General features: G+C 37.7%; 1 protein-coding gene across 2 annotated transcripts in view; it reads left to right on the forward strand.

The window, feature by feature from the left end:
- The window catches only part of LOC128638738 (carcinoembryonic antigen-related cell adhesion molecule 1), a 465,051-nt gene that overhangs the window by 301,617 nt on the left and 136,719 nt on the right, over nucleotides 1-26,715 (forward strand). Inside the window, exon 4 of one of the 2 annotated variants that reach the window (XM_053690871.1) lies at nucleotides 10,497-10,745. The exons of the other annotated variant lie outside the window; for it this stretch is intronic. Within the exon in view, the coding sequence (XP_053546846.1) occupies nucleotides 10,497-10,745 (249 nt within the window). The remainder of the gene's footprint in view (nucleotides 1-10,496; nucleotides 10,746-26,715) is intronic. 2 annotated transcript variants of the gene reach the window in all.

Here is a 26,715-nt window from a genome sequence, read left to right on the forward strand (position 1 = left end):
TCTATTGGCTATTTCAATCAGTCAATATAATGTGAGCTCAATCCTATTGGCTGATTTCAACAGCCAATAGGATTTTTTCACCTTTAATTCCTATTGGCTGATAGAATTCTATCAGCCAATCGGAATGTAAGGGACGCCATCTTGGATGACATACCTTAAAGGGAAACTTCATTCTATGTTGACCATCGTAAGAAGAGGATGCTCCACGCCGGATGTCTTGAAGATGGATCTGCTCCACGCTGGATGGATGAAGATAGAAGATGCCGTCTGGATGAAGACTTCTGCCGTCTTCGATGAGGACTTCGGCCCGCTTGGATGAAGACTTCTTCCGGCTTCGATGAGGACTTCTGCCGCTTGGATGAGGATGGATGTCCGGTCTTGGAAAACTGTAAGTGGATCGTCGGGGGTTAGTGTTAGGTTTTTTTAAGGGTTTATTGGGTGGGTTTTATTTTTAGAGTAGGGTCTGGGCAGTAGAAGAGCTAAATGCCATTTTTAGGGCAATGGGGAGCTTAGGTTTTTTAGATAGGGTTTTTATTTGGGGGGTTGGTTGTGTGGGTGGTGGGTTTTACTGTTAGGGGGTGTTTGTATATTTTTTTTTTTAGGTAAGAGAGCTGATTTCTTTGGGGCAATGCCCCGCAAAATGCCCTTTTAAGGGCCATTGGTAGTTTATTGTAGGCTAGGGTTTTTTTATTTTGGGGGGTGATTTTTTATTTTGATAGGGCTATCAAATACTATCAAATAGGGCTATTATTGATACTGTGGTGTTTTTTTTTGTAACTTAGTGTTTTTTATTTTTTGTAACTTAGAGTTTATTTTTTGTAATTTATTCATTTTTAATTGTAGATTTCAATAATTTGAGTAGGGTTAGGTTTTTATATATGTAATATAGTTAATTAAATTGGTAGTTTAATGTAATTTTAGTATAATAGTTAGGGTAGGTAAATTAATAGTTTAAAAAAATTTAATGTAATTTTAGTATAATAGTTAGGGTAGGTTAATTAATAGTTTAATATAGTTTAATTTAATTCTACAGGTAAGTTTTAATTTATTATAAGATAGGGGTTAATAGCTTAATTTAGTTTATGGTGATGTGGGGGGCTGGCGGTTTAGGGGTTAATAGGTTTAGTAAGTGGTAGTGATGTGGGAGGCCAGGGGTTAATATATTTATTTAGCGGCGGGATAGGGGTTAATACATTTATTTAGTTGCGGTGGGGTCCGGGAGCGGCAGGATAGGGGTTAATAGCTTTATTAAAGTTGTGGTGGGGTCCGGGAGCAGGGGGATAGGGGTTAAACATTTTAGTATAGTGGCGGTGTTTAGTGAAAGTGTATAAATATAGTTGGTAAACAGCCGAATAGCAGCGAGATCGATAACAACAGTCCTCTGCTCATCGCCCCGTACTTGGTGCCCAGCTTTTTGCTGGCTTTTTTAATAAATATGAAGATCGTATTTAGGTCCGCGGACGCAATGTTAGGCGAGCGTATTGGTGCCGGACAATGCAACATAGTTGACGGCTTGATAAATAGGCCCCATGGTGTCAGTTCATTAAAGCTATGTTCATCACTATTGTGTAGAATTTATGCAGTGGACATGGCAGGACTCCAACATTTACAAATGGCATGTTTTTAAATTATTATTTTAATATTTGATTTTAAGTCACACTCTCCAGTAGTGTCACTAAAAGTACTGGCATCTTCAAAACTAGTTTTTAAAATTGGATCATGCAATTGCGACTTTCATATTGTAATCCATTTCCATCCACACCACTGCTAAAACATCTGAATACATCTTGTATGTTATCATGATGGGCAGATTAGGCACAATTTTTTTATCACAAAATGGCCACTTTCAAACATAGACAAGTATTGTTTTTTAAAATATTTATTTCTATTGTTTGTTAAATCACTGTTTCCATTAAGGCGTAATCTGAACAAAAGATTGTTATTAACAGTTTCTTTGGATAGGACTTTTAATAGTATCACACTGCCTTGAAACATTGTATATGCCTAGGAGATCTTCAAACCAGATTGTGCCTTTGTGACCAGGTTTTTATAGGGGGCACATCTCCATGCACATTAAGTCCAAACACTGTAACGACAGTTAGTTTCGGAGTGCTTGTACCTACATTATTGAACTTGTAAACTGGAATGTGCCTTTGTGTAATATTCTTACTGAGTTACTTGGTGTATATCCCTTGAATAAGCATCACCAGGTAAAAGACACCTTGTTATGACATCTCAAAAGATTCCCTTTCCTATCAAAAATTGCTGGGTTATTTTTTCAAGCTCCTGTATCAGGCAAGCACTCGACCTGAAACTGTGTTTTGCTCTATCATTTGATCAAGGACGCAATTATATATGTTGATCTGTTACTGCATCCACCTACTTCACTAACTGGGACTCTATTGCTTGAGTTATCATTGGATTTCCTTCTGCCTGTCAGTTCTCCAATAGGCTGCAGTCTGCCTCCATTCTGTGTTCAGCTGCCTCTTTGGAATTAACATGCCACAGACTCTTCTCTGGCTGTTCCCAGAAAGCAACTACAACTATCCCTGCTCATTCAATGGGCTAGATACTAATACATCTAGTATCTTAGAGGTTGGTAATCTCTTCACTATATGTATATTTTATAGCAGACCTATATGCATTGACTAAACCATCCATAATTATTTGCTATTCAGGTCTGCAACATTACATCAAGCTTATATTTTGTGTAAAATCCTTCTTTCAACCTTTGATTTTGAACACTGCCACCTTGTGGTTAATATTTGAAATAAATTAACATTCTACATAGTAGATGCTAATGAATTGAGACAATTAGCCTGGAAGCATTCTTGCTACATAGTAGCTACCTAAATTTCTAAAAAAATATAAGTCTGCAGATCCATTTAAAGTAACAGAACCTGGAAAAAAACTTACACTTTGTGACCATGAGTTCAATATTGTAGGTACAAGCACTTTAAAATAAACTGTTGTGACCAAGTTTGAACGTAGGGGCCGAATTATCAAGGGCCAAATGGCCCTAAATACCCCTGTTTCCACACAAGCCTTCAGGCTTGCCAGAAACAGGAGTTAAGAAGCAGCGGTCTTAAGACCACTGCTCCTGCTCCTTAACTCATCCGCTGTCTCTAAAGCATTTAGCGATGTCGGGTGGACATGATTCGTTACAGGAAATCATGTCCGCCCGCCATTTGATAATTCGGCCCCTTAGTGTGCATGGAGGCACATTCCCTATAAAATCCGGTCATGAAGGCTCAATTTCATTTTAAGGTCTCCTTGGCAGATACAGTGTTGCAAGGCATTAGACTCACACTTTAAAGTTTTAGTACTGTTAAAATCAAGTATAAGAAGATATTATATTATAAGTCCTATCCATAGAAATCAGTAGTTTTTGTTTTTAGATCAAGCCAAAATAGAAACAGTGCTTTAACAAACAATAAAACTAAATATTTCCAAAATATGCAGTGCTAACGAGCAGTTTTCACTCACCGCTCACTTACCTGCAGCGCTGGTATTACGAGTTTTCAGAAACCTGTCGTTAAAAGACAAGAAGTGAACATTGAGCAAAATTTTGCTCATTACCACACTCCAATACCAGCGCTGCAATTGGAATTAAGGTAGAAAAAATCCTATTGGCTGATGCAATCAGCCAATAGGATTAAAGTTCAATCCTGATTGGATCAGCCAATAGGATAGAGCTCGCATTCTATTGGCTGATTGGAACAGTCAAAAGAATGCAAGCTCAATCCTATTGGCTGATTGCATCAGCCAATAGAATTTTTTTTTAATTTAATTCTGATTGGCTGATAGAATTCTATCAGCCAATCGGAATGTAAGGGACGCCATCTTGGATGACATACCTTAAAGGGAAACTTCATTCTATGTTGACCATCGTAAGAAGAGGATGCTCCACGCCGGATGTCTTGAAGATGGATCTGCTCCACGCTGGATGGATGAAGATAGAAGATGCCGTCTGGATGAAGACTTCTGCCGTCTTCGATGAGGACTTCGGCCCGCTTGGATGAAGACTTCTTCTGGCTTTGATGAGGACTTCTGCCGCTTGGATGAGGATGGATGTCCGGTCTTGGAAAACTGTAAGTGGATCGTCGGGGGTTAGTGTTAGGTTTTTTTAAGGGTTTATCGGTGGGTTTTATTTTTAGAGTAGGGTCTGGGCAGTAGAAGAGCTAAATGCCCTTTTTAGGGCAATGGGGAGCTTAGGTTTTTTAGATAGGGTTTTTATTTGGGGGGTTGGTTGTGTGGGTGGTGGGTTTTACTGTTAGGGGGTGTTTGTATATTTTTTTTTAGGTAAGAGAGCTGATTTCTTTGGGGCAATGCCCCGCAAAATGCCCTTTTAAGGGCCATTGGTAGTTTATTGTAGGCTAGGGTTTTTTTATTTTGGGGGTGATTTTTTATTTTGATAGGGCTATCAAATACTATCAAATAGGGCTATTATTGATACTGTGGTTTTTTTTTGTAACTTAGTGTTTTTTATTTTTTGTAATTTATTCATTTTTAATTGTAGATTTCAATAATTTGAGTAGGGTTAGGTTTTTAAATATGTAATATAGTTAATTAAATAGGTAGTTTAATGTTATTTTAGTATAATAGTTAGGGTAGGTAAATTAATAGTTTAAAATAATTTAATGTAATTTTAGTATAATAGTTAGGGTAGGTTAATTAATAGTTTAATATAGTTTAATTTAATTCTACAGGTAAGTTTTAATTTATTATAAGATAGGGGTTAATAGCTTAATTTAGTTTATGGTGATGTGGGGGGCTGGCGGTTTAGGGGTTAATAGGTTTAATAAGTGGTAGTGATGTGGGAAGCCAGGGGTTAATACATTTATTTAGCGGCGGGATAGGGGTTAATACATTTATTTAGTTGCGGTGGGGTCCGGGAGCGGCAGGATAGGGGTTAATAGCTTTATTAAAGTTGTGGTGGGGTCCGGGAGCAGGGGGATAGGGGTTAAACATTTTAGTATAGTGGCGGTGTTTAGTGAAAGTGTATAAATATAGTTGGTAAACAGCCGAATAGCAGCGAGATCGATAACAACAGTCCTCTGCTCATCGCCCCGTACTTGGTGCCCAGCTTTTTGCTGGCTTTTTTAATAAATATGAAGATCGTATTTAGGTCCGCGGACGCAATGTTAGGCGAGCGTATTGGTGCCGGCCAATGCAACATAGTTGACGGCTTGATAAATAGGCCCCATGGTGCATCAGCCAATAGAATTTTTTCTACCTTAATTCTGATTGGCTGATAGAATTCTATCAGCCAATCGGAATCTAAGGGACGCCATCTTGGATGATGTCACTTAACGGTACCTTCATTCAGCTTTAGTCGTCGGATGAAGAGGATGCTCCACGTCGGATGTCTTGAAGATGGGCCCGCTCCGTGCTGGATGGATGAAGATAGAAGATGCCGTCTGGATGAAGACTTCTGCCCGTCTGGAGGACCACTTCACCCGGCTTGGATGAAGACTTCTCCCGGCTTTGTTGAGGACTTCGGCCCGGCTTGGATGAAGACGTCTCCCGGTAAGTCGATCTTCAGGGGGTTAGTGTTAGGTTTTTTTTAAGGGTGTATTGGGTGGGTTTTATTTTTAGGTTAGGGTTTGGGCGGCAAAAGAGCTAACTGCCCTTTTAAGGGCAATGCCCATCCAAATGCCCTTTTTAGGGCAATGGGGAGCTTAGGTTTTTTTAGATAGTATTTTATTTGGGGGGTTGATTGTGTGGGTGGTGGGTTTCACTGTTGGGGGGGTTGTTTGCATTTTTTTTGCAGGTAAAAGAGCTTATTACTTTGGGGCAATGCCCTGCAAAAGGCCCTTTTAAGGGATATTGGTAGTTTAGTTTAGGCTAGGTTTTTTTATTTTGGGGGGCTTTTTTTATTTTAATAGGGCTATTAGATTAGGTGTAATTAGTTTAAAGATCTGTAATTTGTTTATTATTTTCTGTAATTTAGTGTTTTGTTTTTTTTGTACTTTAGCTAATTTAATTTAATTTAGGTAATTGTATTTAATTTAGTTAATTTATTTAATTATATTGTAGTGTTAGGTGTTAGTGTAACTTAGTTTAGGTTTTATTTTACAGGTAAATTTGTCTTGATTTTAGCTAGGTAGTTATTAAATAGTTAATAACTATTTAATAACTATTCTACTTAGTTAAAATAAATACAAACTTGCCTGTAAAATAAAGCCTACGATAGCTAGAATTTAACTATTAGTTATATTGTAGCTAGCTTAGGGTTTATTTTATAGGTAAGTATTTAGTTTTAAATAGGAATAATTTAGTTAATGATATGAATATTTATTTAGATTTATTTAAATTATATTTAAGTTAGTGGGTGTTAGGTTTAGGGTTAGACTTAGGTTTAGGGGTTAATAACTTTAATATAGTGGCTGCGATGTTGGGGGCGGCAGATTAGGTGTTAATAAATGTAGGTAGGTGGCGGCGATGTTGGGGACGGCAGATTAGGGGTTAATAATATTTAACTAATGTTTGCGAGGCGGGAGTGCGCGGTTTAGGGGTTAATATGTTTATTTTAGTGGCGGCGACGTTGGGGGCGGCAGATTAGAGGTTAAAAAGTGTAGGTAGTTTGCGGTGACATTGGGGGCTGCATATTAGGGGTTAATACATATAATGTAGTTGTCGGCGATGTTGGTGGCAGCAGATTAGGGGTTCATAAATATAATGTAGGTTGTGGCGGTGTCCGTAGTGTTTGCGATGCAGGAGGGCCTCGGTTTAGAGGTTAATAGGTAGTTTATGGGTGTTAGTGTACTTTTTAGCACTTTAGTTATGAGTTTTATGTTACGGCGTTGTACCATAAAATTCTTAACTACTGACTTTTAAATGCGTTAGGACTCTTGACAGGGTAGGGTGTACCACTCTATTTTTATGGCCTCCCAGGACAGACTCGTAATACCGGAGCTATGGAAGTCCCATAGAAAAAAGACATTACAAGTTTCCGTAAGTCATTTTTCGGTAATGCCAAAGAAATGTGCGGTACATCTATACCTGCAAGACTCGTAATACCAGTGGGCGTAAAAAAGTAGCGTTAGGACCTCTTAACGCTGCTTTTTTACCCTAATGCACAACTCGTAATCTAGCCGAATGCTTGTTAAAGTTTAAAACTAAATTTAGCAATAGAAAATGGTTGTACAGACTGCCCATCCTGACAACTTTCAAGATACATTTAGATTGTTTGGGGGGTAGTTATCAACGTGTCAACTTTCCTGCCTTCGCCGGCCCAATACGCCCGCCTAAGCTTGCCTACCATCGCCGCCACGGACCTGAAAAAATACGCCTAAGTTATCAATAAATCTGTCAAAAAGCCGCGCACCAAGTACGGGGCGATGAGCAGCAGACTGTGATAGTTATCACTCATCCGATCTCGCTGCTGTTCGGCTTTTTGACAGCTTTATTGCTAGCCTGTCACTAAGCACCCACACTAAACTACACTGTTCTACACCCTATACCGACGCCCCCTGAGCCCCCCGCAACTCAATAAAGTTACTAACCCCTAAACCGCCGCTCCTAGACCCCGCCGCAACTCTTATAAATGTATTAACCCCTTAACCGCCGCTCCTAGACCCCGCCGCAACTCTTATAAATGTATTAACCCCTAAACTGCCGCTCCCGGAGCCCACCGCCACCTACATTATACCTAGTAACCCCTATCCTGCCCCCCCTATACCGCCGCCCTCTATAATAAAGTTATTAACCCCTTTCCTGCTGATCCCGCACCTCGCCGCAACTAAATAAATAGTTTAACCCCTAAACCGCCGCTCCCGGACCCCGCCGCAACCTATATTAAATTTATTAACCCCTAATCTGCCCCCCTACACCGTCGCCACCTATAATACATTTATTAACCCCTATCCTGCCCCCCTACACCGCCGCCACTGTAATAAATTTATTAACCCCTATACCTAAGTCTAACACTAACCCTAACACCCCCCCTAACTTAAATATTAATTAAATAAATCTAAATAATATTTCTATTATTAACTAAATGAATCCTATTTATACTTAGGCTTTATTTTAAAGGTAATATAGCTACAATATAAATAATAATTATATTGTAGCTATCTTAGGATTTATTTTTATTTTACAGGTAAATTTCAATTTATTTTAACTAGGTACAATAGCTATTAAATAGTTATTAACTATTTAATAGCTTACCTAGCTAAAATAAAGAGAAATTTACCTGTAAAATAAATCCTAACCTAAGTTACAATTACACCTAACACTACACTATACTTAAATAAATTATTCCTATTTAAAACTAAATACTTACCTGTAAAATAAACCCTAAGATAGCTACAATGTAATTAATAATTACATTGTAGCTATTTTAGGATTTATATTTATTTTACAGGTAACTTTGTATTTATTTTAGCTAGTTAGAATAGTTATTAAATAGTTATTAACTATTTAATAACTACCTAGCTAAAAGAAATACAAAATTACCTGTAAAATAAATCCTAACCTAAGTTACAATTAAACCTAACACTACACTATCATTAAATTAATTAAATAAATTAACTACAAATAACTACAATTAAATACAATTACATAAACTAACTAAAGTACAAAAAATAAAAAAAGCTAAGTTACAAAAAATAAAAAAAATAAGTTACAAACATTTAAAAAATATTACAACAATTTTAAGCTAATTACACCTAATCTAAGCCCCCTAATAAAATAACAAAGCCCCCCAAAATAAAAAAATTCCCTACCCTATTCTACATTAAAAAAGTTCAAAGCTCTTTTACCTTACCAGCCCTTAAAAGGGCCTTTTGTGGGGCATGCCCCAAAGAAAACTGCTCTTTTGCCTGTAAAAGAAAAATACAACCCCCCCAACATTAAAACCCACCACCCACATACCCCTAATCTAACCCAAACCCCCCTTAAAATAACCTAACACTAATCCCTTGAAGATCATCCTACCTTGAGTCGTCTTCACTCAGCCGAGCCACCGATGGAACTGAAGAGGAGATCCGGAGCGGCAGAAGTGATCCTCCAAGGGGCGCTGAAGAAGTCTTCCATCCGATGAAGTGATCCTCCAAGCGGCGCTGAAGAAGTCTTCCATCCGGGCGATGTCATCTTCCAAGCGGCGCTGAAGATCATCTTCCATCCGGGCGATGTCATCTTCCAAGCGGGGTCTTCAATCTTCTTGCTTCAGGATCCATCTTCATCCCGCCGACGCGGAACATCCTTCTTCCCCGATGGACTAACGACGAATGAAGGCTCCTTTAAGGGACGTCATCCAAGATGGCGTCCCTTCAATTCCGATTGGCTGATAGGATTCTATCAGCCAATCGGAATTAAGGTAGGAAAAATCTGATTGGCTGATTGAATCAGCCAATCAGATTGAGATCGCATTCTATTGGCTGATCGGAACAGCCAATAGAATGCGATCTCAATCTGATTGGCTGATTCAGATTGGCTCCGGGAGCGGCGGTTTAGGGGTTAATATGTATAGAGTACCAGGGCGGCGGTTTGAAAACCAGGTACGCTGGGCCGGAAAAGTGCCGAGCGTACCTGCTAGTCATTTGATAACTAGCAAAAGTAGTCAGATTGTGCCGCACTTGTGTGCGGAACATCTGGAGTGACGTAAGAATCGATCTGTGTAGGACTGAGTCCGGCGGATCGAAGCTTACATCACAAATTTCTACTTTTGTCGGTCTCTAGCCTTTGATAACTAAGGCGAATCAGCCTCGCCACAAATACGCTGCGGAATTCCAGCGTATTTGAGGTTGACGGCTTGATAACTACCCCCCTTTAGCTGCAGTGGAATGCAAATGGATTACAATAGTTTCCTATGAAGGTTGTGATTGCACAATCCCAATTTAAATTTATGATGGTGTGAGTGTGACTTAGAAAGAAATATTAAAATAGGAATTAAATATTTTTTCAGAAAATGGCCATTTTAGATGAGGGGGTCCTAAAGTGACTCTTGACGTATGCTCATCATGCCAAGATAAATGTGGCATTCATATGGTTAATCAGTGTTGAGGATGCATTCAAAATACAATAGGTTAATTTCACACATGTATTTCTCTTGCACAATAAACAAAGGGGTTAATTGAATGTATCTTTACTGTAAATTTTAAGATGTGTGAATGGGCAATTGTATCATTCAGATTCTTGTGACCTACCATTTTCTATGAATCATAAAGATTTTTTTTTGCCTGTCAGTATAAGGCAAAGCTTAGGCATTTTGATCTGCAGCAAGAGGTATTCTTAAACAGGTTCATGACAAGTTAGCTATCCCATGTTTTTTTTTTCTGTGAACTAATATTTTTGTTTTTAAAATCCTAAAAATCAGAATTGTTTGATGTTTTACTCCAATAAATCATTATCACTATCTCGCTTCCTTTGACATTTAAGGTTTTTGTCTTATTACTCAATACTTTGTTCTTGTTGGCATGTATTGTTTTTCTTTTTTCTCTTTTTTTTGTTCGTCCGACTTCTCTTAAAACTAGGTTGTCTTCTTATTACAGACGGTCCTGTGAATATATCCATTGAGGGCACATTAAACATGAGTACTAATTCTCACTTTTCATTAAAATGTGCTGCATTTTCTGTCCCCACACCTAAGTACAAATGGAGCCACAATGGGAGTTATTTACAGCAGGATACAGTAAGCGTAGAAAGGGCTACACTTGATGACCAGGGGAATTACACGTGTGAGGCTTATAACTCAGTGACAAATATGTCAGTTGTCACTTCTGTATATGTGACTATATATGGTAAGTATAAATACTCATTGCTAAATATAGACATACTGTGACACACCCCTTTACATCAAGAACACTATGGCTGAAATTACATTGTTGCTGATAACTGTCAGTTGTAAAATGGTAAAATTATAATTTCACAAAATCCTGCATTATCTTTTGTTTAACCCTTTATCGACCACGACATACCCTGTACATAGTAGGTCTTTAAGGTTTTTGGGTTTTTTGCCCGTAATAGCACAAGTTTGGATGTGGGTGGCAAGACTGCACTATTACAATCGGCCTCCCTCCTGCAGGCTTCATTAAAACACCAGTGACATACAGGCTTCGTCCCTGGTAATTAAGGCGTTAACACACAATTTGAATTCTTCTGCATTCTGTCCAACTTCCAAGAAACTCAAAAACAGCATCTTCAGGAACCTCAAGAAAGCCAAAATCATGACTGCAATATCTAGAAAAGGCGTTTCACAATCGTATACTTAGGGACTGAATTATCAAGCTCCAAATGGAGCTTGATCCGCTGTTTCCACGCAAGCCTTCAGGCTCGCTGGAAACAGTAGTTTTGTAGCAGCGGTCTAAAGACCGATGCTCCATAACTTGTCCGCTGCCTCTGAGGCTGCGGTCTTCAATCTGCTCGATCCTTTATGATCGGGCTGATTGATACCCCCTGCTAGCCGCCAATTATTGGCCGTGAATCTGCAGGGGGCGGATTTGCACAAGCACTTCACTAGAACTGCTTGTGCAATGATAAATGCTGACAGCGTATGCTGTCGCCATTTATCGATGTGCGGCGGACATGATACGCTACATCATATCATGTCTGCTCACACTTTGGTAAATTGGCCCCAATGTGTGTCTTTTTTATCAGGCCTTCTTTTGGCAATTGTTTTGTCATTATCGGGATTTAACAGTTTGCCGTCTTGTTTGCTGGTGATCAAGATCTTTTGTATATATATATATATATATATATATATATATATATATATCAGACAAAAGGAGGTACGCTTGCTCACAGTGGAAATGCTGGAAATCATAAGTTTAAGACCAAACAGATACAGGTATGCTGGGTCACAGTTAGGAACGCCTGACGCGTTTCGCGCATGCGTGGATGCGCTTCATCGGAGGCTGATGGAGTATGACAATGTGAGCCTTTTAAACCTGATTTTCACCAATCCTGAGAGGACTTAGGTCTAAGCCAATCAGTGTTGCTTCAATGAGTTATAGCCTTTGTGATATAGATTCATGTGTCTTCAGCTTATTACTGAGGCTAATGTTATTAACTCTGCGGTAACACTGATTGGTACACATCAATAAATAAAATACAGTGAGTTATTGAACATTAATATAATGTAACAAAAATAAGAGTAAGGATTACTGAAAAAAACTGATAAATAATTGTACAAAGATAATTCTATAATAAATTAATTGAACAAATACATAAAAAATAAGTAAAAATATTGATAAAAATGAGTGGTGAAGAAATATAAAAATACGAAAATAAAAGTAAAAATAAGGATGGGAATGTAAATGAAAAAATAAGAATAAAAATGTAAATAAAACTAGAAATAATCAATGACTAAATGAATAGGTAAAAAATAATTTCCTACCATCAAAGTGAGAGATATAATTCTAAATGTCTGTGCTAGCTAATTAAATATAAGTGCACAACATCTTGAAGGGGGAAATTAATTTTTATTTTTTATTTTTTATTGCCCATATGTATTATTCATGTTTTTTAAAAAAGGCTAAGAAATCAGAAAATTCTATGCTAAGGAAGACTAGAATCTAGATTGGACAATACATGTAATGATCAGTCATGAAGAAAGGACTTTTTGTCCAGTTAATAATTAGATAATGAATTATAAGATATAAAGGTATCATAAGCTATATTATACTCTGCTATTCTCTTTTATGTGTATTAAATATATATAAATATTTTAGCCTAAGTATATATATGTATATATTGCTTATATATTGCTAGGGAGACCGCTAGGTGAACATATGGATAGAAGAGTCAGTTTTTTTGTTATTATTATTATGTGTGTATTGATGAGTTGAATATATAGAACCATGTTGATTATATGTATTCAAGTCTTTGGACTAAATACTGGAGATGTGTTAAATGTGTAATTTGGTCTAATGCTCCAAAAGATTTTTAACTTCAATCATATTTAGTTAGTTCTAAAAGGGTTGGAATATGTCCAGGTGGAGTAAATTACACATATAGATCCACATCTAGTCTTCTGTTTATCCCATTGGGATATCTAGTATTTAATTTGACTATCCAGAAGACTTCTCTTTTCAAGAGTTTAGCGGTTCTATCACCCCCTCTGGCTTCTTTAACAACCCTATCTATTCCTTGGAATGAGAAATGGTCAGTACCTATGCCATGTTGGCGGAAGTGTTTGGCCACTGGGGTTCTAGCATCTTTTTCAATGAGAGATAATAAGTGCTCCCTGATACGGTCTTTTAATGGACGTGTAGTGATACCTATGTATTGCTGGAAGCAAAGTTGACATGTAATGAGATATATTACATATTGCGAAGTGCAGTCTATCCTTTGCTTAATCGTGTAAGTTTCATTAGTGTTACTTGAGGTAAAAGTGTGAGTTTTATTGGTAAACTCACAACTTTTGCAAGGTCTATGACCACATTTGAAGGATCCAGAGTTAAGGCCCAGCCAATTGGTTTGTGTCTGTGGTCTCTCTGAAAATTTTTTGTTTGTTAAGTCTCCTATTGATGGGGCTTTTTTAGCTACAAATTTAATGCCTTTAGATATTACTTGTTTCAATGTATCATCACTCTTCAATATTGTCAAATTATCCTTTATTACTTTGCAAATTTTATAGTATTGCCTACTAAATTGAGTAGAGAACACTATAGTTTCCTCATTTTGTGTTTTGTCCTTTTTCTGGAATAACGTGTTCCTCTGTGTACTTTCTACTTCTTTATTAATTAGGTCAAGTTTAGATCTATTGTATCCCCTGTTGACTAGCCTATTGGTTAATTCTTTTGCTTCTTGCCTATAGGTTTCTAAGTTGGAACAATTTCTGCGAAGTCGTAGATATTGGCCTTTTGGTATGCCTTTTTTGAGGTGTGGAACATGGCATGAATCTGCCCTTAGGATAGTATTTTTTGATGTGGGTTTTCTATATGTGGATGTAAATTTTTTTGTTTTGACAGATTAGCACTGAGTTTTAGATCTAGGAAATCAATAGATTGGTTATCACTTTTATGTGTGAAGACAAGATTTAATTGGTTATTGTTAATGTAGGTCATAAATTGTTCAATAGTATGTTCATTATCTGTCTTGTCCCAAATGATTATGAGGTCATCAATAAAACGACCGTATAGTTTAATGTTGTTTTTAAATTGGAATTCAGTTGAAAAAATAAAACAAAATTCCATCCAGCCCATATAAACATTGGCATAGGCCGGGGCAAATTTTGCCCCCATGGCCGTGCCTCGTTGCTGTAAATAATAATTTCCTTCATGTACAAAATAATTATGTTTTAGTAGAAATTCTGCAGTATCTACTATGAATGTAATGAAACCTATATCATAGTCTGTGTGTCTGAGTAACATTTCGTGAAGCGCTATAAGGCCTGTTGTGTGGGGTATACTTGAATAAAGAGCAGCCACATCAATTGTGAGCCAAGTGTATTCACAATTCCAGTTAACGGTGTTAAGTTGCTGGATTAGATGGCCGCTGTCTTTAATGTAGCCTGGTAAGGATTGGACAATGGGTTGAAGTATGTAGTCAAGCCACCCACCAAGCCTTTCACATAGGGATCCTTGGCTTGCCACAATGGGTCTACCTGGTGGTCTAGTAAGATTTTTATGAATTTTAGGGTCAGTTCTAAAACTTGGTATGGTAGGGTCTTTTATCAGAAAAAATGACGCAAGTTCATCCGTCAGGTAGCCCAATTCAGTGCCTGTGTCTAAGTGACTCTTCAATTTGCCAACAAATGTTGTGGTAGGGTTAAATGTAAGTTTCATATACTGATCTTTATCCGCTAGGTGTTTATGTACTTCATCTAAATAATCAGTAGTGTTCAGGACAACAATGGCCCCTCCTTTATCCGCCTTAGTAATGACTATGTTGGGGTTGTCTTGTAAGTCCTTAAGTGCTTTTCTCTCATGGCGGCTTAAATTATCTCTGGCTTTACTTGTTGTGGTTGACTGAAGTGATTTGTGAAGATCTGTTAGTTCCTTTTCTATTGTCCTTTGAAACAAATCTATTGTGTGGTCACGTGCATTGACTGGGTAAAAATGTGATTTGTACTTAAAAGTGTATTGCTGAGTGGTGCCTAAGGAGTGAGTATTTAAACTAGGTGACTGTTGTTGAAGTGTGGTGAGAGTGGTAAGATCTGTAAGGTCAGAAAATAGTAAACCAATAGTATTAGGGTGTGTGTCAGTTATAGGGGGAGTGTGTGGTTGTGTGTCTATACCAAAAAAATGTTTTTTCAGTACTACTTTTCTTACAAATTTATTTGTGTCTAAAAGGGTGCTAAATAAATCAAAATCTGTTGCAGGTGCAAAGGTTAAACCTTTATTAAGTACATTGATATGGTGAGCAGTTAATGTAAAGTCAGAGAGATTTATTGTTGCTATTTCATCTTGTTTTTCCTGACCCTGCTGGGGTATCTAAATGTATTTTCCCCTTTCTTGGGTGTACTTGTTTGTTGGGTTAATTTAACTAAGGATTTTAAGTTCCTTCTCTCAGATGATGTATTGCCAGATGTAGTGGGTACTGCTTCTGGCTCGTCATTATGGGTTTCAGTTGTTTCATCTTCTAGATTATCAGTGTCTATACTTGAAAAAGTAACTTTTCTAGAAGTTTGGTTTTTATTGTGTGTAGACTTATTTTTATCCTTTTTGTTATGACTATTCTTACGAGTGGCTCTTCTATTTGGTGGTCTCGATTTCTGCCAGGAATAGACTATGTCTAAATCATAGTCTTTCGTATCCCTATTGTATTTTTGTACTTTTCTATCTGACAGTATGGTGTCTAACTGATCTATGGTGGTATCTAATTGGGATTTGTAATCAGTGTATTTTTGTGTTGTTTCAAAAGATTTTAGTTTGTCAAAGATGGTATTTATTTCTAACAATATATTATCCCTCTCTTCTCTTTTGTGTCTAAGGAGTTGCTTCATGCATATGATAGAGCAGTTTGTTAAATTAGTATTCCACTCCTCCATAAAAATAGGATTATCTAAAGCAAAGGAGGGATATTTTTTCATACGTAGTCCTCTGGGGACTTTATTTTCTGAGATGTAAAGGTCTAAAAACTCGATATCCCACCACAGATTGGTTTCTTTATATCTTAATTTCTCTAAGCTAGAAAAAACAGTGTCTAGATTCTCTTCCTTAATAACATCAGAAACTTCACTGTGACCTCTGAGTGCCGTTGTCATAATTTTTTTCCTCCTTGTGTTATCATCTATTACCCCTGTGGGAATGAGTGAAGTAGCCATGACGGGGAGGAAAGTTATATGTCGACACTATACACAGACTGCTAAATGCTAAATTCTAATTGAAATGGTCTTTAAATATAACGTATACAGTATAAATGTCCAGTGACACAGTCCACAACAGTCCACAAAGCTGCAAGAGAGCCGGAACACTGGGAATAAAAGTGACAAAAAGCAACAATAAAGTGTGTGTTCCGGTTTAGAATCCCTCTCGGTTTCTTCTTGAGCGTATACAAAAGAATCCTTAAAGCTGGGGAGTAAATTGTCCCAATGTAAATGGTGTAAGGGAAACAAACAGTTAATTTTAAGTAGTGTCCACAGTCCTAGACATCAGAAAAATTTCCTGCTACGGTAATCCGTATGTGCCTGGGGGTCAGGGGTGTTCAAATTATAGGTGCCGTGGATGTCTTACCCTCCGCTGATCCGGTGGGATGCCTGGGCACGCTGCTGTACTTCCTCTAGGATGGGCGATGCAAGCCCTCCCGGGCGGGTGCAATATGCGTGTCCTTCTTGGCGTATACGATATCCGGCTTGTCTTCCTGTTACGTCACCCCTGACGTCAGTCGGCTCTAGTGGATGATCTCACTTGGAGAGGTAGAAAGGCAGGAAATGAAGACTGATTCCAGGTTGGGACTGCAGCCGGAGCAGGCGAAATCAAAGCGGTAAGCCCCACCGCTGGTATGCAAACAGACAAAAGGAGGTACGCTTGCTCACAGTGGAAATGCTGGAAATCATAAGTTTATTTTAAGACCAAACAGATACAGGTATGCTGGGTCACAGTTAGGAACGCCTGACGCGTTTTGCGCATGCGTGGATGCGCTTCATCGGAGGCTGATGGAGTATGACAATGTGAGCCTTTTAAACCTGATTTTCACCAATCCTGAGAGGACTTAGGTCTAAGCCAATCAGTGTTGCTTCAATGAGTTATAGCCTTTGTGATATAGATTCATGTGTCTTCAGCTTATTACTGAGGCTAATGTTATTAACTCTGCGGTAACATATATATATATATATATATATATATATATATATATATATATATATATATATATATATATATATATACATATATATATAAAAATAGTTGTGATGTACCATATCTAGAATACTGTGACTCAAGCTTACAATAATAGAAAGACAAACCAGTGCAGTTTGAAGGTTCTGGCAATATTATTTTTAAACTCGTAACTATGAATTTTCACAATTCATATTATGAGAATAGTTAAAATCCTGTTATAGAAGTTAATATCAGTTGCAGCAAATTTATTCTTATAGTAAATATTTTATTGTACTGTTCTTGATTTCCGATGAAAAGCTTGTCAAATAGAAAATGGTGTTTTCTCAATTAACAATAAAAAAAAATATATTAAGAGTAAAAAAAAAAAAGTTATAAAAAGTAATTGCAACCCTATACAAATGTCATTCAGATTGTTTAACTCTTATCAGGATGGTTTTTGAAATACATAAGGCTAATTTTACATATTAAAATTATTATTTCTTTCATGTAATTGGCAAGAGTCCATGAGCTAGTGACATATGGGATATACAATCCTACCAGGAGGGGCAAAGTTTCCCAAACCTCAAAATGCCTATAAATACACCCCTCACCACACCCACAATTCAGTTTTACAAACTTTGCCTCCTATGGAGGTGGTGAAGTAAGTTTGTGCTAAGATTTCTACGTTGATATGCGCTTCTCAGCATTGTTGAAGCCCGATTCCACTCAGAGAACAGCGAATGTCAGAGGGACGTGAAGGGAGTATCACCTATTGAATACAATGATCTCTCTAACGGGGGTCTTTTTCATGGGTTCTCTGTTATCGGTCGTAGAGATTCATCTCCTACCTCCCTTTTCAGATCGACGATATACTCTCAATTTACCATTACCTCTACTAATAACTGTTTTAGTACTGGTTTAGCTATCTGCTATATGTGGATGGGTGTCTTTTGGTAAGTATGTTTTCATTACTTAAGACACTCTCAGCTATGGTTTGGCACTTTATGCAAATTATATAAAGTTCTAAATATATGTATTGTACTTATATTTGCCATGAGTCAGGTTCATGTATTTCCTTCTGCAGACTGTCAGTTTCATATTTGGGAATATAAGCACTTTAAGAAATGTATTTCTTACCTGGGGTTTAGTTTTTTTTCAGTTTGACTACTTTTTGCAATTGCGGGTGTTAGGCCCACGGGTGCTTCAAATGCTAGACTTTATTGCGTCATTTTGGCGCGAACTTTTTTGGCGCGGAAAAATATGTTTTTGACGCAACTTTGTCATTTCCGGCGTCATACGTGACGCCAAGACCTTTCACACGGCGGCGTCATTAGTGACGCAAGTGTGTCATTATTTCAATACCCCATTGTTGTTTGCCTCCTGCTTTCTTCTCTATCAAGAGGCCTATGCTTTTGCATTTTTTCCCATTCCTGAAACTGTCATTTAAGGAAATAGATAATTTTGCTTTATATGTTGTTTTTTCTCTTACATTGAGCAAGATGTCCCAATCCGATCCTGTCTCTGAAGTTTCTGCTGGAACATTGCTGCCTGACATCGGTTCTACCAAAGCTAAGTGCATTTGTTGTAAAATTGTAGAAATTATTCCACCGAATGTCATTTGTAATAGTTGTCATGATAAACTTTTACATGCAGATAGTGTTTCTATCAGTAATAGTATATTGCCAGTTGCAGTTGCAGTTCCTTCAACTTCTAATGTGCATGATATACCTGTAAATTTTAAAGAATTTGTTTCTGATCTATTATGAAGGCTTTGTCTGCATTTCCACCTTCTAATAAACGTAAAAGGTCTTTTAAAACTTCTCATTTAGCTGATGAAATTTCAAATGACCAACAACATAATAATTCATCCTCTTCTGATGAGGATCTATCTGAAACAGAAGATCCTTCCTCAGATATTGACACTGACAAATCTACTTATTTATTTAAAATAGAGTATATGCGTTCTTTATTAAAAGAAGTGTTAATTACTTTGGATATTGAGGTAACCAGGCCTATTGACGTTCAGTCTAATAAATGTTTAAATTCTGTTTTTAAACCTCCTGTGGTTTCCCCAGGTGTTTTTCCCATTCCTGAGGCTATTTCTGATATGATTTCTAGGGAATGGAATAAGCCAGGTACTTCCTTTATTCCTTCTTCATGGTTTAAGAGATTGTATCCTTTACCAGCAAAATCTATAGCGTTTTGGGAAAAGATCCCCAAAGTTGATGGGGCTATTTCTACTCTTGCTAAACGTACAACTATTCCTATGGAAGATAGCACTTCCTTTAAGGATCCTTTAGATAGGAAGCTTGAATCTTATCTAAGGAAGGCCTATTTATATTCAGGTCATCTTCTCAGACCTGCTATTTCTTTGGGTGATGTTGCGGCTGCATCAACTTTCTGGTTGGAAAATTTAGCGCAACATGAATTAGATTTTGACATATCTAGCATTGTTCGCTTACTGCAACATGCTAATCATTTTATTTGTGATGCCATTTTTGATATCAAAATTGATGTTAGATCCATGTCTATAGCTGTATTAGCTAGAAGAGCTTTGTGGCTTAAGTCTTGGAATGCTGATATGACATCTAAATCTAGATTACTATCTCTTTCTTTCCAAGGTAATAATTTATTTGGTTCTCAGTTGGATTCTATTATTTCAACTATCACTGGAGGAAAAGGAGTTTTTTTGCCTCAGGATAAAAAAAACTAAGGGTAAATCTAAGACTTCTAACAGTTTTTGTTCCTTTCGTCAGAATAAGGAACAAAAACTCAATCCTCCTCCCAAGGAATCTGCTTCCAGTTGGAAGCCTTCCTCAAATTGGAATAAATCCAAGCCATTTAGGAAACCAAAGTCTGCCCCTAAGTCCGCATGAAGGTGCGGCCCTCATTCCAGCTCAGCTAGTAGGGGGCAGATTAAGGTTTTTCAAGGATTTTTGGATAAAAACTGTCCAAAATCATTGGATTCAGAGCATTGTCTCTCAAGGGTATCGAATAGGATTCAAAGTAAGACCTCCCGTGAGAAGATTTTTTTCTCTCACGCATCCCTGTAAATCCAGTAAAAGCTCAGGCTTTTCTGAAGTGTGTTTCAGACCTGGAGTCTTCAGGGGTAATCATGCCAGTTCCTCCTCAGGAACAAGGTTTGGGGTTTTATTCAAACCTATTCATTGTACCAAAGAAAGAAAATTTGTTCAGACCAGTTCTGGATCTGAAAATTTTGAATCGTTATGTAAGAGTACCAACTTTCAAGATGGTGACTATAAGGACTATTCTGCCTTTTGTTCAGTAAGGACATTATATGTCCACAATAGACTTGCAGGATGTATACCTTCATATTCCGATTCATCCAGAACACTATCAGTTTCTGAGATTCTCTTTTCTAGACAAGCATTACCAATTTGTTGCTCTTCCATTTGGTCTAGCAACAGCTCCAAGAATCTTTTCAAAGGTTCTGGGTGCCCTACTATCTGTAATCAGAGAACAGGGTATTGTGGTGTTTCCTTATTTGGACGATATCTTGGTACTAGCTCAGTCTTTACATACTGCAGAATCTCATACAAATCAACTAGTGTTGTTTCTTCGGAAACATGGTTGGAGGATCAATTTACCAAAACGTTTCTTGATTCCTCAGACAAGGGTCACCTTTTTAGGTTTCCAGATAGATTCAGTGTCCATGACTCTGTCTCTAACAGACAAGAGACGTTTAAAATTGGTCGCAGCATGCCGGCACCTTCAGTCTCAGTCATTCCCTTCAGTGGCTATGTGCATGGAAGTTTTAGGTCTCATGACTGCAGCATCGGACGCGATCCCCTTTGCTCATTTTCACATGAGACCTCTACAGCTTTGCATGCTGAATCAATGGTGCAGGGATTATACAAAGATATCACAATTAATATCCTTGAATCCCAATGTACAACACTATCTGACATGGTGGATAGATCACCATCGTTTGGTTCAAGAGGCCTCATTTGTTCGACCAACCTGGACTGTGATCTCAACAGATGCGAGTCTTTCAGGTTGGGGAGCTGTTTGGGGATCTCTGACAGCACAAGGGGTTTGGAAATCTCAAGAGGCGAGATTACCAATAAATATTTTAGAACTCCGTGCAATTCTCAGGGCTCTTCAGTTTTGGCCTCTGCTAAAGAGAGAACCATTCATTTGTTTTCAGACAGACAATATCACAACTGTGGCTTATTTCAATCATCAGGGTGGGACTCACAGTCCCCAAGCTATGAAAGAAGTATCTCGGATACTTGCTTGGGCGGAATCCAGCTCCTGTCTAATCTCTGTGGTACATATCCCAGGTGTAGACAATTGGGAGGCAGATTATCTCAGCCGCCAGACTTTACATCCAGGGGAGTGGTCTCTCCATCCAGATGTGTTTTCTCAGATTGTTCAGATGTGGGGGCTTCCAGAGATAGATCTCATGGCCTCTCATCTAAACAAGAAACTTCCCAGATACCTGTCCAGGTCCAGGGATGTTCAGGTGGATGCACTGACACTTCCTTGGTGTTATCATCCTGCTTACATTTTCCCGCCTCTAGTTCTCCTTCCAAGAGTGATCTCCAAAATCATCATGGAACAGTCTTTTGTGTTGCTGGTGGCTCCAGCATGGCCACACAGGTTTTGGTATGGGGATCTGGTGCGTATGTCCAGTTGTCCGCCTTGGCCACTTCCGTTATGGCCGGACCTACTATCTCAAGGTCCGTTTTTCCATCAGGATCTCAAATCATTCATTTGAAGGTGTGGAAATTGAATGCTTAGTTCTAAGTCATAGAGGTTTCTCTGACTCAGTGATTAATACTATGTTACAAGCTCGTAAATCTGTCTCTAGAAAGATTTATTATAGAGTTTGGAAGACTTATATTTCATGGTGTTCTTCTCATAAATTCTCCTGGCATTCTTTTAGAATTCCTAGAATTTTACAGTTCCTTCAGGATGGTTTGGATAAGGGTTTGTCTGCAAGTTCCTTGAAAGGACAAATCTCCGCTCTTTCTGTTTTATTTCACAGAAAGATTGCTATACTTCCTGATATTCACTGTTTTGTACAGGCTTTAGTTCGTATTAAGCCTGTCATTAAATCAATTTCTCCTCCATGGAGTCTTAATTTGGTTTTGAAGGCATTACAGGCTCCTCCATTTGAGCCTATGCATTCTTTGGACATTAAACTACTTTCTTGGAAAGTGTTGTTCCTTTTGGCTATCTCTTCTGCTAGAAGAGTTTCTGAGCTATCTGCTCTTTCTTGTGAGTCTCCTTTTCTGATTTTTCATCAGGATAAGGCAGTTTTGCGGACTTATTTTCAATTTTTACCTAAGATTGTGAATTCTAACAACATTAGTAGAGAAATTGTTGTCCCTTCCTTATCTCCTAATCCTAAGAATTCTTTGGAGAGATCCTTACATTCTTTGGATGTGGTAAGAGCTTTGAAATATTATGTGGAAGCTACTAAAGATTTCAGGAAGACTTCTAGTCTATTTGTTTTATTTTCTGGTCCTAGGAAAGGTCAGAAGGCTTCTGCTAGTTCCTTGGTTTCTTGGTTGAAACTTTTGATTCAACAAGCTTATTTGGAGTCGGGTCAGGCCCCTCCTCAGAGAATTAGAGCTCATTCTATTAGATCAGTTTCCACTTTGTGGGCTTTTAAGAATGAAGCTTCAGTTGATCAGATTTGCAAAGCGGCGACTTGGTCCTCTTTGCATACATTTACTAAATTCTACCGTTTTTATGTATTTGCTTCTTCGGAAGCAGTTTTTGGTAGAAAAGTTCTTCAGGCAGCTGTTTCAGTTTGATTCTTCTGCTTTTTGATTTAAGTTTTTTTTTTCTTTCAAAAATGAAATAAACTTATTTTTTTTGGGTTGTGGATTAATTTTTTCAGCAAAATATGGCTGTTTTTATTTTTATTCCCTCCCTCTCTAGTGACTCTTGAGTGGAAGACTCCACATCTTGGGTATTGATATCCCATATGTCACTAGCTCATGGTCATGGACTCTTGCCAATTACATAAAAGAAAACATAATTTATGTAAGAAATTACCTGATAAATTAATTTCTTTCATATTGGCAAGAGTCCATGAGGCCCACCCATTTTATGGTGGTTATGATTTTTTGTATAAAGCACAATTATTTCCAAATTTCCTTTGTTGATGCTTTCTACTCCTTTCTTTATCACCCCACTGCTTTGCTATTAGTTAAACTGAATTGTGGGTGTGGTGAGGGGTGTATTTATAGGCATTTTGAGGTTTGGGAAACTTTGCCCCTCCTGGTAGGATTGTATATCCCATATGTCACTAGCTCATGGAATCTTGCCAATATGAAAGAAATTAATTTATCAGGTAAGTTCTTACATAAATTATGTTTTTCATATAACACTATACAAAGGGATCAATCCAGACATTACAATGTTTGTTTTCTAACAAATTGTCCACAAATTTGTGGCCATGGCCCCTATTTATTAAAGGTCTTGCGGACCTGATCCGACAGTGCGGATCAGGTCCGCAAGACCTCGCTGAATGCGGAGAGCAATACGCTCTCCGTATTCAGCATTGCACCAGCAGCTCAATCAACCCGATCGTACTCGATCGGGTTGATTTCTGGCGATTCCTGAAGACTCGCCAGAAACACGGGCCGTCAAGCTCATTTCGGAGCTTGATAGATAGGACCCCATGTTTGTGTTCTACCATCTCCATTTGTGAGGCACGATTTTTGATCAACGTTTTGCAGTGGTTAAAGGGATATGAAACCCCACATTTTTCTTTTAATGATTCAGATAGAGTATGTGACATTAAAAAACTTTCTAATTTAAAGGGACATTCCGGTCAAAATTGAAATACACAGATTAATTACATCTTTGAATAGAATCATATTTGCAATATACACTTATTGGCAAAAATGTTTCTAGTAAAAGTTATCACTATTTTAAGGTTAACATTTTTCTCTGCATGTGTATGTGAAGCATAGCTAGATATTCTCAGTGCACCTACATTTTAAATACTGTAGCTGCTCAGATCACCAGTGGTGCTTGTATCATGTCAGCAATTAACAAATTGAGTCATTAATATATGGTACATGTACGTTAGGCTCTCTGAGCAAGTGCTGTGTTGAAAAAGCTGGTGCATGGTGCATACTTAAATACTCTTTTTAAACAGCTATAGCTTTTATTAAAAGCATTTTTGCTAATACATGTATATTACAAAAATGCTTCTGTTCAATATCGAAATGCATCCATGTGGTTTCCAATTTTGGCTGGAATATCCCTTTAAATCTATTATCAAATTTTATTTGTTCTCTTGGAATAGTTTGTTGAAAAACAGGGAAGCACAGGGGCATGCACATGTCTGGAGCACTATATAGCAGCAGTTTTGCAAGAACGTTATCCATTTGCAAAAGCACTAGATGGCAGCACTGTTTCAAGCCATGTAGTGCTCTAGTCTAGACAACTATATAGGTATCTCTTTAACAAAGAAAAATTGGAAACTTGCTACAGCGAATCATATCTGCTCGACATCTAATAAATCTATCCCTATAGGGTAGATTTATTAAACAGGGGAGGCTGCAATCTACTTCTGAAGTTTCAGGTCCGCCTGAAACTTAAATTAAGAAGCAGCGGTCGTAAGATATCACTGTTCTTTGTAAGAGTATCAGAAGCAGCCTTGCACATGTAATTAAAAACCTTTATTAATACACATACTTATAAATGGGGTAAGACCGCTGCTCCTTAACTTATCCGCCACCTCTGAAGTGGCGAACTGCCACCAAAATCGCAGCAACGTAAATACAATTTATTAACCCCTATCCGGCCGCTCCCCAACCCGCTGCCACTAAATAAGTGTATTAACCCCTATCCCGCCACTACTGGACCCCGCCGCTACCTAAATAAACGTATTAACCCCTAAACCTCTGGCCTCCCACATCACTACAATTAAATAAACCTATTAACCCCTAAACCGCCAGCCCCGCACCCCGCCATAAACTAAATTAAGCTATTAACCCCTAAACCTAACAACCCACAAACTTTACATTAAAATTACTACATCCCTATCTTATAATAAATTAAAACCTACCTTTAGAATTAAAATAAACTATATTAAACTATTAATTAACCTACCCTAACTATTATACTACAATTACATTAAACTAGCAATTAAATTAACTATATTACACATTAAAAAAACTCTAACCCTACTAAAATTATTTAAATCTACTGTTAAAAATTACTAAATTACAAAAAAAAACACTAAGCTACAAAAAGTGAGTGGTACAGCCTATAACTACAAGATTTGTACCGCCACCTGAAAGCCAGTAGTTATGAGTTTTATGCTACAACGCCGTAACATAAAACTCATAACTAAAGTGCAACAAAGTACACTAAGAAAAATAAACTACCTATTAACCCCTAAACCGAGACCCTCCCAACACTAAAATAAAATTATTAACCCCTAATCTGCCGCTCCGGACAACGCCGTCACTATAATAAACATATTAACCCCTAAACCGCCACCCTCCCGCTTCGTAAACACTAGTTAAATATTAGTAACCCCTAATCTGCCACCCCCAATGTCGTCGCTACCTACCTACATTTATTAACCCCTAACCTGCCGCCCCCAATGTCGCCGCCACTATACTAAAGTTATTAACCCCTAAACCTAGACCTAAGTCTAAACCTAACACCCCTAACTTTAATATAATTAAAAGAAATCTAAATAAAAATTATTATCATTAACTAAATAATTCCTATTTAAAACTAAATACATACTTACCTGTAAAATAAAACCTAAGCTAACTACAATATAACTAATAGTTACATTGTAGCTAGCTTAGGTTCTATTTTTATTTCACAGGCAAAGTTTTATTTATTTTAACTAGGTTAAAATAAATACAAATGTACCTGTAAAATAAAACCTAACCTGTCTTACACTAACACCTAACCTTACACTACAATTAAATACATTACATTAATTAAATACAATTAACTAAATTACAAAAAAAATATTTAAACTAATTACACCTAATCTAATAGCCCTATCAAAATAAAAAGCCCCCCCAAAATAAACCCCCCCCTAGCCTACAATAAACTACCAATGGCCCTTAAAAGGGCCTTTTGCGGGGCATTGCCTCAAAGAAATCAGCTCTTTTACCTGTATACAAAAAAAATACAAACGACCCCCCAACAGTAAAACCCACCACCCACACAACCAAACCCCCCAAATAAAAACCTATATAAAAAAACCTAAGCTCCCCATTGCCATGCTCTTTTTCTGCCCAAACCCTAATCTAAAAATAAAACCCACCCAATAAACCCTTAAAAAAAACTAACACTAACCCCCGAAGATCCACTTACAGTTTTTGAAGACCGGACATCCATCCTCAACGAAGCGGCAGAAGTCTTCATGTAAGCATGCCGAAGTCTTTATCCAAGCCGGCAGAAGTCTTCATCCAGACGGCATCTTCTATCTTCATCCATCCAGTGAGGAGCGGCTCCATCTTCAAGACATCCGGTGTGGAGCATCCTCTTT

This window comes from Bombina bombina, chromosome 8 (assembly GCF_027579735.1).
Source record: "Bombina bombina isolate aBomBom1 chromosome 8, aBomBom1.pri, whole genome shotgun sequence".
Taxonomy (NCBI): Eukaryota; Metazoa; Chordata; class Amphibia; order Anura; family Bombinatoridae; genus Bombina; species Bombina bombina.